Source organism: Tasmannia lanceolata, unplaced genomic scaffold (assembly GCF_043159265.1).
Source record: "Tasmannia lanceolata isolate RefF3 unplaced genomic scaffold, GAP_Taslan_0.1 ptg000012l, whole genome shotgun sequence".
Lineage (NCBI taxonomy): Eukaryota > Viridiplantae > Streptophyta > Magnoliopsida > Canellales > Winteraceae > Tasmannia > Tasmannia lanceolata.
Genome location: NW_027518689.1, coordinates 58085928 through 58100576, shown reverse-complemented (window position 1 = coordinate 58100576; position 14649 = coordinate 58085928). Strand labels below are relative to the sequence as shown.

Sequence of the window (14649 nt, the reverse complement as noted above, 5' to 3'; positions counted from 1 at the left end):
TATGAGGTATCGCGCAGCTTGAGCAGCCCTTTATATACACCATCTCCCATGTTGTTTGACTCATCCAACATATTCATTCTATAGGACCTTACATAGGTAGGGTGTCCCTAAGAAATCATCTGCATAGGATCATGATATCTGTTGATTTGTAGAGTTTTAGAATGTACGGCCAGACAGTGGGCTTCTACAGATCGAGTGGTTAGGATGATTGTATGGAGATGGTTTGTTACGAACACCCTATCTATGTGAGGTTGTATGGAATGAATTGGTTGGACGAGTCAAACAACATGGAGATGGTGTGTTTATAGTGGGTTGCTCAGGGTGAGCTATAGCTCAGAAACCTCGCCCTAAATTACCAATATATGTATATTCTAATGCAGTTATGTTATGAATTTCTAATGATAGAAGCCTATTTACCTTCCAGTGAATCTTTGCCCATTACAGAAATGTACAAGAACCCTCCATGCAAAGGAGGTCGTTATTAGAATTTCGAGTTCACTAAACCCTACCATGAAAGCTTCCACTCATCCCTCATCATTCAGTCATTCTCCATGTTCGCAAAACCCTAACAACTCTCCTTGTGAGGGCAGTCAGGATTGAAATTTCGACATCGTAATCAACACAAGGGTGAGGGGAAGACCACAGTGCCAATCTCATGTTAAGACAATTTTATCGTTTCATGATAGCGTGGATTCCGCAATTGTTAACATGTTGAGGAAAAAGAATTTGATTGCAGTGAAGGGCTTAGTTGACAGGGATTTTGAAGGGCATTTCATCATTTCATGATCGCGTGGATTCTGCGTTTCTGTTTGGATTCTACAATTCTGTTCTCGGAAGCAGTGAAGGGAAAATTTTTGGGAGGATTGCAAAGAATATGATTGTGCAGATATGGACAAAGTGCTAATCTCCATTGGATATCAGGAGATGGCTGAGGATCAAGCTCTTCCTTTACGAGGAGCTTAGTTGAGAGGGATTTTGAATCCCCGGGGGACTTCGCAGATGTGGGTCACTCTAGGGAACTCTAGCAAACTGTGCCGACTCTGGGTTTGGTAGTCTTCATGGTAGGAAAAAGGGATTTGTAGTCTATCATACTCGTAACAGAAAAGCCTTCAAATATTTTCATTACACCATTATTATTGAGTGGATTGGATAATGATCATCAAATCCTGTGTGTAATGTGTAACTTAGGAGGATAATCATCCACCTGCGGCATCTCCAAAAAATATCATATAATGGTGAGTGTTGACGTTGATTGAGCAATTTTATCTTTCTGAAAAATGCAAGCAAGATCAAACATGACGTATTGTGAGCTTATGGATCCATGGTTCAGTAAGATCAAACATGGTGGATTATGAGCTTATGGAGCGATGGTTCAGTAAGATCAAACATGGTGGAGTCTGAGCTTATGGCGCCATGACACATTAACTGTTGCCACTCGATGTGTGCTCAGAAAACAAAGCAAGTTTAAGAACCTTACCTCAGCTCAAAACATCGGAATGATCAGATGCACAGGTTTCTTCTAGAGGCATTTCTCCATGCATGGCGTCCAAACCAGAAAGTATCTTCTACTTACCAATGTCGAACGTCAGAGACTCGATCTCAGATCTGTATCGTGAATGAAGCATTCCAATTGCTTCATGGGGGAAAATTTTAAGATGATTTTACACTAGAATTCCTTACCAAACATTTGTATAAGTTATCTTAAAAGAACACCCAAGAGATTTCAAACCAAAGAAAAGAATATACCCAACAATTTCCCTCAACACCCTCCATCATCTGCAGTCAAACCTGCTCATCAGCCTTGAGAATGTTGAATTTGCAGAGTGGGCAGGTAGCATTTATCCGGAGCCATTTGACGATGCATCCGGAATGGAAATAGTGATTGCAGGGAAGTGAGTGCAGTTCCACCCCATCTTCATACTGAGAAAGGCAAATGCAGCATTCCTACAACAACATTTCAATACACGTTGAGTGAAGGTTCTTACGACACTACCTTGTGTGAAATTCAGAATTGAAAACATTTTTTTTCCCGAATGATAGATATATAATCAAATGGAAGAGATGAAATACATCTACAACTGCACAACTTGTTTGCATTTCAAGCACGTGAAATGAAATTTATTGCATTAATTAAATAAAAAAATAGGATTATTTCCATGCTTATTCTTTCGTTTTTTTAAAGTGACAATTTCATTTATGGCTGAAAGATACATAAAAACCAGAACTGACAGTTGGGGGGACAAGAATTCCCCCATTACCACCTATTGTCTGAAACACAAATACAGAGATCCCTCATATTTTAAGGTCCTCCCCCTCACCCCACTTTGCCTTTATATTTACATTCTCTACTTCCTCCTTGTCCACTCCTTTTGCCAACATGTCCGTTCTTTTATTTGTTGACTGCAGCCTGTGCTGAATTGGGAACCAAATTTTTGGGTAAGGTCCCCAATTTCTGCTATAATATCTGATATCTTCTAAGGCGCTCCTGCTTTGTCAGTGGCCCAGGCCAAGGCATTAGGTTTGCATGAGCACAAGCAAGAGAGAGCAGCTGCTGAGAGAGATCGTCTTCTCTACTGCTTGGAACTCGCACAATGGATACTCAAGTGAAGCTTGTTGTGATGATGATGGTGATGGATAGAACGGAGTCGAGAGGAAAAGTGGGAGGTCAGATGATCAAAATCGACTAAACATGATGAATGTGAGGGAAGGAGAAATCATCACTAAAGCTAAAAGAGAAGCAACGAGGTTCCATTGAGGGTGGGCTGTCCCTTCCTATAGGATTTTGTAAGGTTTGTTCAGATGCAAGTTATATCTTCCTATTGAAGTGCTTCATATTTATGTTTGCACGAGACAGGTTTCATAAAATTGGGCTATTTTTATTTTGCTATTCAAACATTGTACGAGCAATTTCATGAAAAAATGCAAGAAACACAATCTGAGAGGAAAAGAACGATGATGTTGACAGTTGCAGCAAGAGAAATACGGGAAACAGCAAAGGTTGAAGTAACACCTCAAAATTCTTCAGACTAAGGAAAATGTGGCAGAGGTGTATTCCTTTCATTTTAGGGCACTTACCATATCCACATCGGTCCGATGTTTTAAAAATGCTTAAAAGTAATATGTATGAGCTAAGTTTTATTGGTTATTGATGAGGTATCATCCAAGATGTCATGAAGAATCATGGAATTAAGATGTGGTCCATCGTTGATGTTGAAAGTGTTTTATTTAGCATTTACAGTATCATTTAAGTTTTTTTTTTAAATAATGGGGGGCATTAGAGTCTTTTCCCATCAAAACCACTTAAGTTCTTTGAGTTGTGTTTTAAATAGGCCCTACAGATGTATTACGGGAATTTTAAGTAGGGAGCAAGTCTTCAAGAGTTCAAGTCATTAGAGGGTATTTTATTTTAGAACTTTAGTTCTCTTCTTTTTCGTATATATTGTATGTCGGAGGGCACTTTTCATTTATTCTATATTATGCCATGGATCAATAAATGAAAATCAATTTTTTATTGCTCTCATTCAAATCACGGATGTGAAGTCTACTTTTTGAAGGGGTGACACGTAGCACTAGGAAGAAGAAGCTGTACTGTACAGGAAACCGTCCCTGTAGTGTGCAATTGGGTAGACCTCAAAATACTAGATGAATTGTATTAGCACCGTTGGGAAACACCACGAGGTCTCTAACCTAGGAAGCACGGGTACTCTCCCAGGGCTCCCGTACCCGTACCCGACACGTATTGGGTGCGGGTATGCCCTGGGTACGTCTTGGGTACGTACCCATATTTAGGAATAAAAAAAGGCCCAATTTTGGTTGTTGGGTGCGTGTCGGGTGCGTTTAGGGTGCGCACCCACGCGTACCCGACACATCCTGCTTCTCTCAGCTAGTGTAAATCCTTCCTGCTGCTTCTCTCTCCTCTCCTCTCCTCTCCTGTAATTAGTATTTACATGTAAACCATTTAAGTAAATGTCATTTACTTAAGATTTACATATAAATAACGGAATACCCCCCATTTGGATTTATTAAAAATAGTTTCAAGACCCAAATCTAAAAGGAAAAAAAGTCAACTCTCCTATTCTAGTACAAAATTCGAAGAAAAATGGTAGGGTCAAAATTTTAACTTTTGTAACTTCCAAACGGTGGGGTATTTTTCAAATTTTAAAAAATCATAAAATCTATCATGTCCAAACATTGTTAAATCCCAAAAGTCCGGTATAAAAAATCTCATAATTTGGTCTCTAAAAATTATTCATCTTGTCAGGCACTGGTCAACACAACGACGGCAGACTTTTTTTTTCTAATGAATGATGTATTAATGCCTCATGTTATGAAATATGGAACTTAAATCACTTATGAAATGAAGAGTAATATTAGAATTTTCCATTTTGGTAATGTTATTGTTATTTGATTGCTGTCCAATTTTATTTTATTTTTTTATAAATATATTTAAAATATTAAAATATATTATTATATTCGGCGTACCCGAACATACCCGCACCCGTTTTTTTTTGGAAAATCACGTACTCGTGTCGTGTCGTACCCGCACCCCGTACCCGTGTACCCATGCTTCATAGTCTCTAACCTTAGCTGCATTAGTCTCTTGTGTACACTTACTGCTTGATGAATTCAGTCTTATGTATCGCCCTGTCCTCTAGTCAAATGCCATCTCCAAGCTCTACTTGAATGCTATGCTCAACAAAAATGCCAAACATAGGAGTGTCATCATTTTCTTTGTCCATGTGTGCTAGGTCCCAGCAAGAGCAAAGTAGGGTAGCCAAACAACCAACCAAACATTGTAACCTCTATCAAAACAACCCTGCAAACATCCTCTAGGATTATCATAATTAGGAAATTCTTCTTTTTTTCTGAAAAAATTAGGAAATTCTTTTGGCTGGCATGCTCTGATACCAATTTGATGCACGGTAAAGGTTACAAGAGTCTGATATGCAAGATAAAGCCAAGTAAAGGAATGTGTGAGTGGCTGCAATTGGTCACTCAACTCAACTAAGCCTTTGTCCCAACTAGTTGGGGTCAGCTAATGAATCCTTCAGAAGATTTTCATGAAGGTGAAAGAATCTACCCGGCTCAAATTGACTAATGTCTAATCCCGACACTAGTTAGGTTCGTCGACATGGATCATTTTCTTCCATCCTCTCCTATCCAAGGTCATATTCTCTGCTATGTTCCTAGCCATCAAGTCTTTCCTCACTATTTCTACCCAAGTTGTTTTCGGTCTACCCGTACCTCTTTTTACTCCATCAATTGGTCACTAAGTTAAAAAATTCTGAACTAGTTGGAAACTCTTTTTTTTTTTTTTTTTTGAATGGTGATTATAATATATTAATATGGACCCAAAAGAGCCGAAAATGTACAAAGAGGAGAAAAAACAATACAGAAAAGGGAAATTAAGGAGGCAAGAAGTCACACATCGAGATAATATCCCTAGAGACTCCATCCTTACCTAACTTGTCTGCTACACTATTAGCTGATCTTTTCACATGATAGGCTTGAATGTGGAAATCGCCCATTTGTCATGTATTTCATCGAACCATGCAGCAAATCTCCACGGAGCTGTATGAGATCTGTTAAACCAACTGATGACATTCTTTGTCCCCTTCAATTTCCACTCTAGCCAGTAGTTCAATGGGTAGAGATTTGATGCCATAGTCAATTTCCACTGGCACCCCTGTTGCTATTATTTCACTAAATTCACAGCTTCTGTGAACAGATCTGCTTCCCTTCTTGCCATTTTCCACCAAACACGAAGGATCCAGCAAGGGGATCCTAGGATCAGATGTAATGAAGAAAACATTGCTTCACAAGACAGCCACAACAGGAGAAAGGAAGTTCAGCTTGGAATTGAGCTAAAAGTCTCCCTTCTTGGACGAATTTCAGCAAGAGGATTTCTCCAAAGAAATCTTTCCTCCAAGCACACCAAGATCTCAGATCGCTTTTTAATTATACAAGATTCAAAAAGAGTTTAAAAAATTAGTTACAAAGAGTGGGAAAGGGCCTTTTTATAGGTTGCCCATACATTGTAAAAGACATAACTACCCCTAATTATGACAAATGACTAAAAATGACTTGTGACAAATGAACAATGACAACCAAGAACATGAATGCTAGGATTTGACTAAGGTAACTACCAATGAAACTACCCACTACTAAAAACAAACTACTAACTGAGCCAAGTGTAGGGTGATGTAATTGCTCGGGGGATGCTCCTGCGTCACCCACTCCATGGCCCACTTACCTAGTGTCCTTATTCTATATTGGACCATAGAAGGGGCCCCACCAACTAAAGCCCCACTCACTCACTTATATGACCATGTCTATTGAGAGCTTAGTGGACCCTCACTTAAATAACCCCAAAACGTTATAAATAACCTATTCTCCCCAAAACCCTAGACAGAATTGGACGATTGGAGCAACTCCTCTCCTTGGCAGCCACAAGGTACCACTCTCCCTACTTTTCTCTTGTTTCATCCTCTCTCCCTCTCTTCCTCCTTTCCCTCTTCCTTCTCCTCTTCCTCACTTCTCTCTCCTTTATCGTTTTCCCCTCCTCCACCAGCTGTTTCCTCCCATCCTTGCCGTCCTCCAGCACTTCCAGTCCTATTACTACAGCCGACATCCCACTTTCCCCCTTCTTCCCACTTCCCTACTTTCCCCTATTCATTTCCCTCCTTAGCACCTTCCCTGCTATTTGACCATCACTGTTGTCGACCAACACCTCCCACACTGCAGCCGTCAACCACTCCCCCTCTTCCTCATATGTGTTTCCCCTTTCTACCCTTTCCCTCTCTCCAGCACTCCACGACCAACAGTCCCTTTCTGGCTTGCAGTCCTCCTTTTCTCCTCTTCACTTCCTCCTTCCCTCACCTTATTCTCCTCTTATTATTGATAGCACCCGCCGTCTTGCAGCTGCTGTCTTAGTTCTCTTCCTGATGTTTTCATCTTCCATTCCTGTTTTGTTTTTTTTTGACGGTCCTGCTGCCCACTTGATTTTATTATTAAAACTGTAGGTAACAATTCAATTTTTTTTTTTGAATGGTAGAATTCAATAAAAAAGACCGAGGAGGTCAGAATGTACAAATAGAAAAACAATACAAGAAAAACAATTCAATTTTTATCATCAATTTTGTTGCTGCTGCTAGTTACTGCCCTGCTGTCTTACCTACTTCCACATCCCCTTTTATCCATCCTCTGGTGACTGTTACAGCATCTATACTGATTGGGGCTGCCGTTCTCTCTCCATCAGGTCTTGGGATCTCCTCTTACACTCCGAAGTTCAAGGCCAATGACTACATTCTCTTCCTACCTAAAAGTATCCAAGATTCATTACAGCTTCTCCTAAACATTATAATCATATTTGCAGCCCATTCTTGTTTGACTAGCCCCTTCATCTACCCATATCTTTATATCGTGATTCCCATCCCCTTAGACATAGTTTCTTTAGCCCTAGTTTTGATATTTTTACGTCATTTTAGTTTGAGGACAGATGAATATATTATTGTTTCTGACTAAAAGGCTTTAAATCTTTGAGAAAACCCTAGTTTTCGTTTGATTGTTTGGATATTAAAACTATTCATGGAATGGTGGTCCTGTTTTATTGAAGTCAAGATACTTTTATGCTCCAAAAGTTCTCTATAAAGAACCTATGAACCCTAGGTTTGCATTAGAGTCATGTTCCTTAGCAATTCCTTGACATGGTCGGTGAGGTGATTGACTACATCTGTAGGCACAACATGGAATTTTAGCATGCAAGGTGTTCCACCAACAAGACAGAATGAGCACTCTATAGATGGTGTCATGCGGGTCTCCTCAACTCGTATGTTGATGTAATTGGTAGACCATTGTAGTCCTTTTACCTTTCTTTGTTACATATTTTTTGTGGGTGCAGGACCATCTCAGTCTGCAATTTGGGTGTTTTGCTCTCGTTTAATAGAATCACCACGACTGACAAAAGAAAAAGAAAAAGAAAAATAAAGGCTTTTACCATACTATTTCCAACCACAAGCAAGTAGGTCACAGTCCCTAATTCATCTAATGACCTCCATGAACTTCCATATTGTCGTATCCCAATAAAGAGAATAATAACAAACTTGGTAGAAATACGTAAAGTAAAGTGGATATGATAAATCATGAAAATACTACTAGAGCTTCTTATCAAGGTTTTAAATTTCGGTGTCGGTTTCGGTCACCACGAAACCGAAATTTCAGCTGAAATCATGTAAAAATATGATTATGATTTCGTTTTTTTTTTTTAATTTCGACCGAAATGTCTAAAATTTCGGTGTAAATTTCAGTGATTTCAATGGAAATTTTGGCTATTTTCGGTGAATATTTCATAAATTTCGGAGGGAATTATAACATTTCGGTGGAAATTTTGTAAAAAAGGGTAAAAACGAAATTTCAACCGACCGAAATTTCGGTGACATTTCAGTGAAATCTTGTAAGGAAACGACTTCATGTAAATTTCGTTTCGGTCGCGGCCAAAACCGAAACGAAACGTTTCGGCCAAAATTTAAAACCATGCTTCTTATACATGTGATTTTAAATTTCCACCGAAACTAACACGAAATGACTGAAATGTTTCCATATCCATCCCCATCGAAAAAATACTGAAATCGAATTGCATACCGAAACCAAAACCGTATGCGTCTTAGTAGTATACTATATCAGTACAACTCAACTCAACTAAGCCTTTGTCCCAAACTAGTTTGGGGTCGACTTATACTATATCGGTAGATGTTACATACTTAAATTTAGGGATTTGCTAGCGTCCATCGCAAAGGGCATTTCACGGATGCCCTGTTGCATGTCAAAGAAGCCACCTCAAGTCATAGGCATGGTTTTAAATTTCAACCGAAATCCGAAATTTCGGATTTCGGTGAGGACCGAAACGTACCGAAACCGAAATTCTCGAAATTTACGACGAAATTTGTGTTAAAATAATAATTTTTTATTCCGTTACAGAATTTCAAACGAAATTACCAAAATTTCGCCCTAAAAAATAGCCGTTTCGAGATCGAATACCAAATTTCGCCCGAGATTTCAGGATTTCGGCTAAAATTTCGGTTTCGGATGAGTCCGAAATTTAAAACCATGGTTATAGGGCAACTAAATTAAGATCTTTTCTGTTTCATGATTTCTAGCAAAATCAGAACCCTTTGCGGTTTCACCAAACTACACTAACCATAGATAGGAAGGCTCTGTTTCTTTCGACGTAAAATGGGCGTAAAACAAATTTTACGCTAATTTTCAAGTGGGAAAATGGATGCAAAATTTGCTTTACGCCCATTTTACGTCGAGAAAACAGAGCATAAACCTGAACTTTTTTTTATTTGATGACATAGGGTATCCCCACCCCAATTTTTAGGCGGGACTATTCCCTACGGATGCGTGCAATCACCTGTAAACCACACGCATCGGGTAAGCCCGGGGGGATTTGAACTCACATCAATGGAGAGCATACCCATGACTTTAAGCCAAAGAGCCACAACCGCACGGGTTAGCATAGACCTGAACTTGGTGTGTGTGTGTGGGGGGGAGGGGGATTTATGGGCGCACGGTGCAACAACTCACAAAAAGAACAGTCTGTAAAGATACTAACCGAATCTTCTGGTGAAAGAGAGACTTCATTTGTGGAATGTCTAGCACTCGGCTCTGCTGTTGTAACGGCAACTGCTTGCCGTTCTAAATCAAAGTTCTCCGCTCGGTTAACCTGACGAAACGTAAACTTTGGAAGACCATTGATATCTGCATCAGATGCACCTTCCTGACCGGCCACAGAGTATAGAAATGCTATAATGCATGGCAAGCAGCAGCACAAGGCAATGCCAATGAAACAAGCCAATGCAACGCAAAATATTGCAAAGAACACATCAAATGCTAGAAACACTACTGTTAACCTGCGTCATTTAAAAGGAACCACAGTGAGATCTGTATGTAATAAGACTAAAGGCTAACATAAGAGATTGAGATATATTTAAAACAACATTACTCCAAATCTTTTCACATGCCATTGTGTCTATATTTAAACAGAACAATGCTTCATCGAGATTTCAAGTTGTAGGATCAGAATGGAGAGAAAAGAATGAGTAGATACTGAACAATGCTCTTACCAGTAGAGGCGAGGAGCATCTTGCAGAACCGCTTGGCCGCCAATAACGATCCAATAGAACCCAATTATCCACCAGACGAATGAAATCATCGTATTCACAGACTCCAATTTTTTCGCAATGCTGAGAAGCAAATTAAGAGTTACAACAGAAAACATGATTTCTCACGCAAATTATTGGCAGTTCCAAACCTTTGTATAGATTCATGAACTCCTTTCTTATTTGATTAATTCTCTGGGTCCAAAGATTATAAAACTATACAGGACACATTATGAAGTAAATTAGATTCTACATAATAACTGAAGAATTGATGATGGGCCTATTAGATTCTACATAATACATGCAGAATTGATGATGGGGTTCCTGTATTCTGTGTTTGCAAATTTGCAGAAGAATGAGGGCATGTCTAATTATTGGATACATATATTATGTCTACATTATTATGAGAAGAAATAAATATACAGGCATATCAAACCTGCATGCTTTTATATGATTTTACAATGCTGAGAGAACATCAGAAGGTCAATTCTAAGGTTTCTTACTGGCCCCGCAGAACCCGACTCAATGTGAAATATTTCCAACTCAAACATCTTTCAAATACTCACATGAAAAATGAGTTAAAATGATGTATGGTATCTATAGATGTATAAAAACACAGAAATACAGATATACATATGAAGGACGTTGACAAAGAGATAAGAAGAATAAAAAAAAAATTATCACTTCAAACAGTGAAAGATGTTGCCCAATTATTTTATAATAATCAAAGAGATCTTTTTCAAAAGAATGCACTGAATCTACTGTAAGAATGATCACCTTGTGCATAGAATAACCAAGATGACCCTAACTAAGCCACTGTATCTTTAAGTTTGACCCCTTTTTTTGAAGAAGGTAATGTTATTATTCCCTATAAAGTCAATTAAAAGCTAAGTCAGGGGGCAAGATGTCCCCCAAATGGTAGATACATGACGGTAAACAATGCCCTAAAGAGTCGATTAAAAGCTAAGACAGGGGGCAAGATGTCCCCCAAATGGTAGATACATGACGGTAAACAATGCCCTAAAGTCTAAAGAGAAGGACACATCGCCCGACTATCCAATCCCAAGGAATTGGATCAGCTTCACTTACAATTTCTCCACTCCTGTTTTTACCGACTCTTCTGCTTTGTCGTTGGCGGACCTATACTTGTGGGAAAAGAGGGGGCAAATAGAACTGCAGCCGAGCTGCTTGCCCAAACCAATATGTTAGAAGTATCCCCGTCGACAAACAAAGGGGCAGAGAAGTGAGACGTGTATCATCTTAGGCCGAGCAATAAAACTCTTGCTTCAGCCTCATGAGACTCGCAAAAGCTGGCCGGACCCAAGAAGGACATTAATGTACGGCCGAAAGAGTTCCTTATAAGAACCCCAATTCCTGCTATCCCAGTTTGCCTTTGCCTCTCCCGCTCCTGTCAAAATTGAGTTTTAGCCCTGCAATAGGTGTTACAGTAGGTGCCCTAAAACCCAGTATATCTCGCATGTTAATCAATAAAAGTTTATTTTCATGACAATTAATGGGTGACTATAAGTTAAATATGTGTGACATGCTACTTGTTATTGACACGTATTTGTCCTTAGGTAGCAAAGTAGGAAACCCATGCTCATGGATTCACATATCCTGGGAGCAAGGAGATATGGGATTCTGGTTCTTTGCAGACCTTAATAGTTCCTAGTTGGGGTTGAGGTTGGACACCTCTTTCTGTATACAACTAGCATCTATCTTGCCAACATACACGAGATGTGGAGTGACTTATCTCAATCACTCGAGTAGTAGACCCTAAGCAAGATAGAATGGGTATGACAATTAAATTAGGTACTGAATGGGATAACATTACAATAGCTTGTGGACAGGAGATAGTTGAGTTATTCTACCAGACAAGACCCTTTACATGTCCTTTGACCTGAGGGGTCATATTGGTCTGTTGGCGAGTCTCTCATTCTTGGTCTATCTAACCATGATTCTCTTGGAGTCACTAGAGAGTAGTACTGGAGTGTTGGACAAACCTTCGAGGTCAATAGTAATACTCGACATGGAATTATCCACCTATTTCATAGGATAACATCTACGATTTTGGTCAGAGCAGTAGGCCTAGAAAAATACATAGCCATGTGGATTTGATAAAATGTTTATCAAAATGATTTCACAAAATAAGTTATGAAATGTTTTCAGCAAATGCATTTGCGGGCCAACACTGCTTGACTGAAAGGTATACCGTGAGTGAGCCCGGGGGTAGTTGATGTCCACCCCTGTAGGACTCAACTCAGTAGATGTGGACTTGGAGAAAGGACTTGCACATTTGATGTGATTAGGGGTATGATGATTTGACGGTTATCTTCAGGGTTACGTCTCGATGCAGGCCACTGACTCAATGGGATTGTAGCATTGGCTACGGAGCAATAATCGCAGTGGAGCCCACTTGTGGGTTCTGCAGGATCTACCGTTGAATCCCTGATACGATCCCACTCACTACTCGATTGACCTATTATTATCTATTAGATAGAGGTCCCGCTTTTATTTGGTTACTTACACGAACTAGTTTCGTGGCATTGGATGCATTAAAATGATATATACAATGTTTATAGTGTATATGCACTATGGGATACAATGGGAATACCAAAATGGTTAAGTATAAACCATAAGGGTATTTTGAGAATTATAGAAAAATATGGATAAAGCTTTTTATCCCATTGGATGGAAGGAAATATGTTTATTTAATTAAAAGAATTAAATAAATAATTGTAAGTTTAGCTTATAGACTGGTTTTACTAAAACAATCATAACTTACTCATCTCTGGTTAAAAAATAATGTGTAAGTACTCGTTTCGAAGGATTTTGAAGGATCTACAACTTTGTAGTTTATGATTTTTTCTAATCCGCCCATTTACTTGTCCAAAAATGAGGTTGAAAGTTGACCTACAGGCTTATAGCGGGAATGTTGAAAATGGAAACAATGTGAGATATTTTTTGGATTATTTTTTTCCAATAAAGCAACCTCGTTTTTTACTTGGAAAAAACTCAAATTAGGGATTTCTAAAAGTCTAAGAATTTCTAAAAACATTCCCGACATTGTTTGGTTTTTATTTTGAAAAAGCCAACTAGCGTGTTTCCAAATTTGAGCTTCTAATTGTGGCTAGTTTCCATGTTTTGTGAGATTTCTCTAGAAGCTTTGGGTTGTGTATATGGAAATTGAGAACTCTATAAATACAAGGCAAATGAATAGAGTTTACAAGAGCTCTTCCATAATTACATGTGTTGGAAATTAGTAGCAACATCCTAAAGTCTTTCTCTTCTTCTTCAATTCCATCAACTAGTTTTGTCTTTTCTAAATCAAAGACAAACATCCAACAAAGCTCCATTGATCTAAATACATATTCCCACATTATAATATGATTTAGATCAGGTTATAAAGTAAACAAAGAGTTGTTTACAAGATCTTTTGTGCAAAAAAAGGAATCCATCGGTTCAACTTGCGGTTTCGCATCGATTAGATCGTTGGCGGATTTTCGAGGAGTAGATCACGTAGACATTTTTCTTCTCATCAGCAAAATAAGGTATTTATATTTATGTTTAATAAATCATATTAAAATCAATTAGTCCCTAAGAATCCTGGGTTAGAGCAAATTTTTTGTTCTACACGGTTTATTCTTCAGCAATGTGTAGCGATTTTGCTCGGGGTTTTACAACCAATCTAACAATAGGTGGTGACCGCAAACGAGAGGGTTGGTTTTTAACACTTTTCTCCCAAATCACCGAATGCCAATTTCGAATAATATCATCTGGGAATAGACTCTGTTAAAGTGTAAACGATAAATAACGCCTTTCTCCAATAGCTTAAACTTTTGGAGAAGTTGGTAAGTTAACATGGTACCAGGGCCAAAGGTCTCGAGTTCAAACTTCCCGGATAGCAAAAATCCACATGCAATGGTCAGCCTAAAGTGGGACCACATGTGCCACGTGTTTGCCAAGTGGGCCACACGTGCGGGGGAGTGTTAAAGTATAAAAGATAAATAATGCCTTTCTCCAATAGCTTAAGCTTTTGGAGAAGTTGGTAAGTTAACAGACTCAATATATCCTCTGCACTCAAGCAATGAGACCAATCTTTGCTTCCGATAGGATTCTACTAAAGCTCTTTCCTTTTCTTCAAAGATTCTCCTATTCCTCTCCTTCCATATGTGCCATCAGAGTGCATATGGGACCAAACTCCATAAAAATCGACCCGCCTTTCCCAACGGACTAGGCGATCAATGTAGTGTTGTTCTTCTGATGGACCTATGAAACTCCCAGGAGAAGCCAAAACTATTTATGATCACCCTCCACAAAGCAAAGGAGAGGGGGCAATGGAGAAGGATGTAATCTAAAGACTCTTCTTCCGACTTGCACAAGATGCAACGGCTTGCCATAGAGACTTTCTATCTCTTGAGTCAATCACAACTTCACAAGTGTTTATCCACTTGTTAGCAACCGTCCAAACAAATGTTGCCACCCTAGG

The 14649-nt window shown here is 39.0% G+C and overlaps 1 protein-coding gene across 1 annotated transcript in view; it reads right to left on the bottom strand.

Annotated features, from left to right (window-relative positions):
* Positions 1-1608: 1608 nt before the first annotated feature.
* Positions 1609-14649, bottom strand: part of LOC143888474 (E3 ubiquitin-protein ligase At4g11680-like) — a 39411-nt gene continuing 26370 nt past the window's right edge. The window contains exons 2-4 of the mRNA XM_077392944.1: positions 10125-10244; positions 9614-9911; positions 1609-1944 (exon numbers count right to left, since the gene is read on the bottom strand). Coding sequence (XP_077249059.1) covers positions 1783-1944; positions 9614-9911; positions 10125-10244 — 580 coding nt within the window. The 3' untranslated portion in view covers positions 1609-1782. The remainder of the gene's footprint in view (positions 1945-9613; positions 9912-10124; positions 10245-14649) is intronic.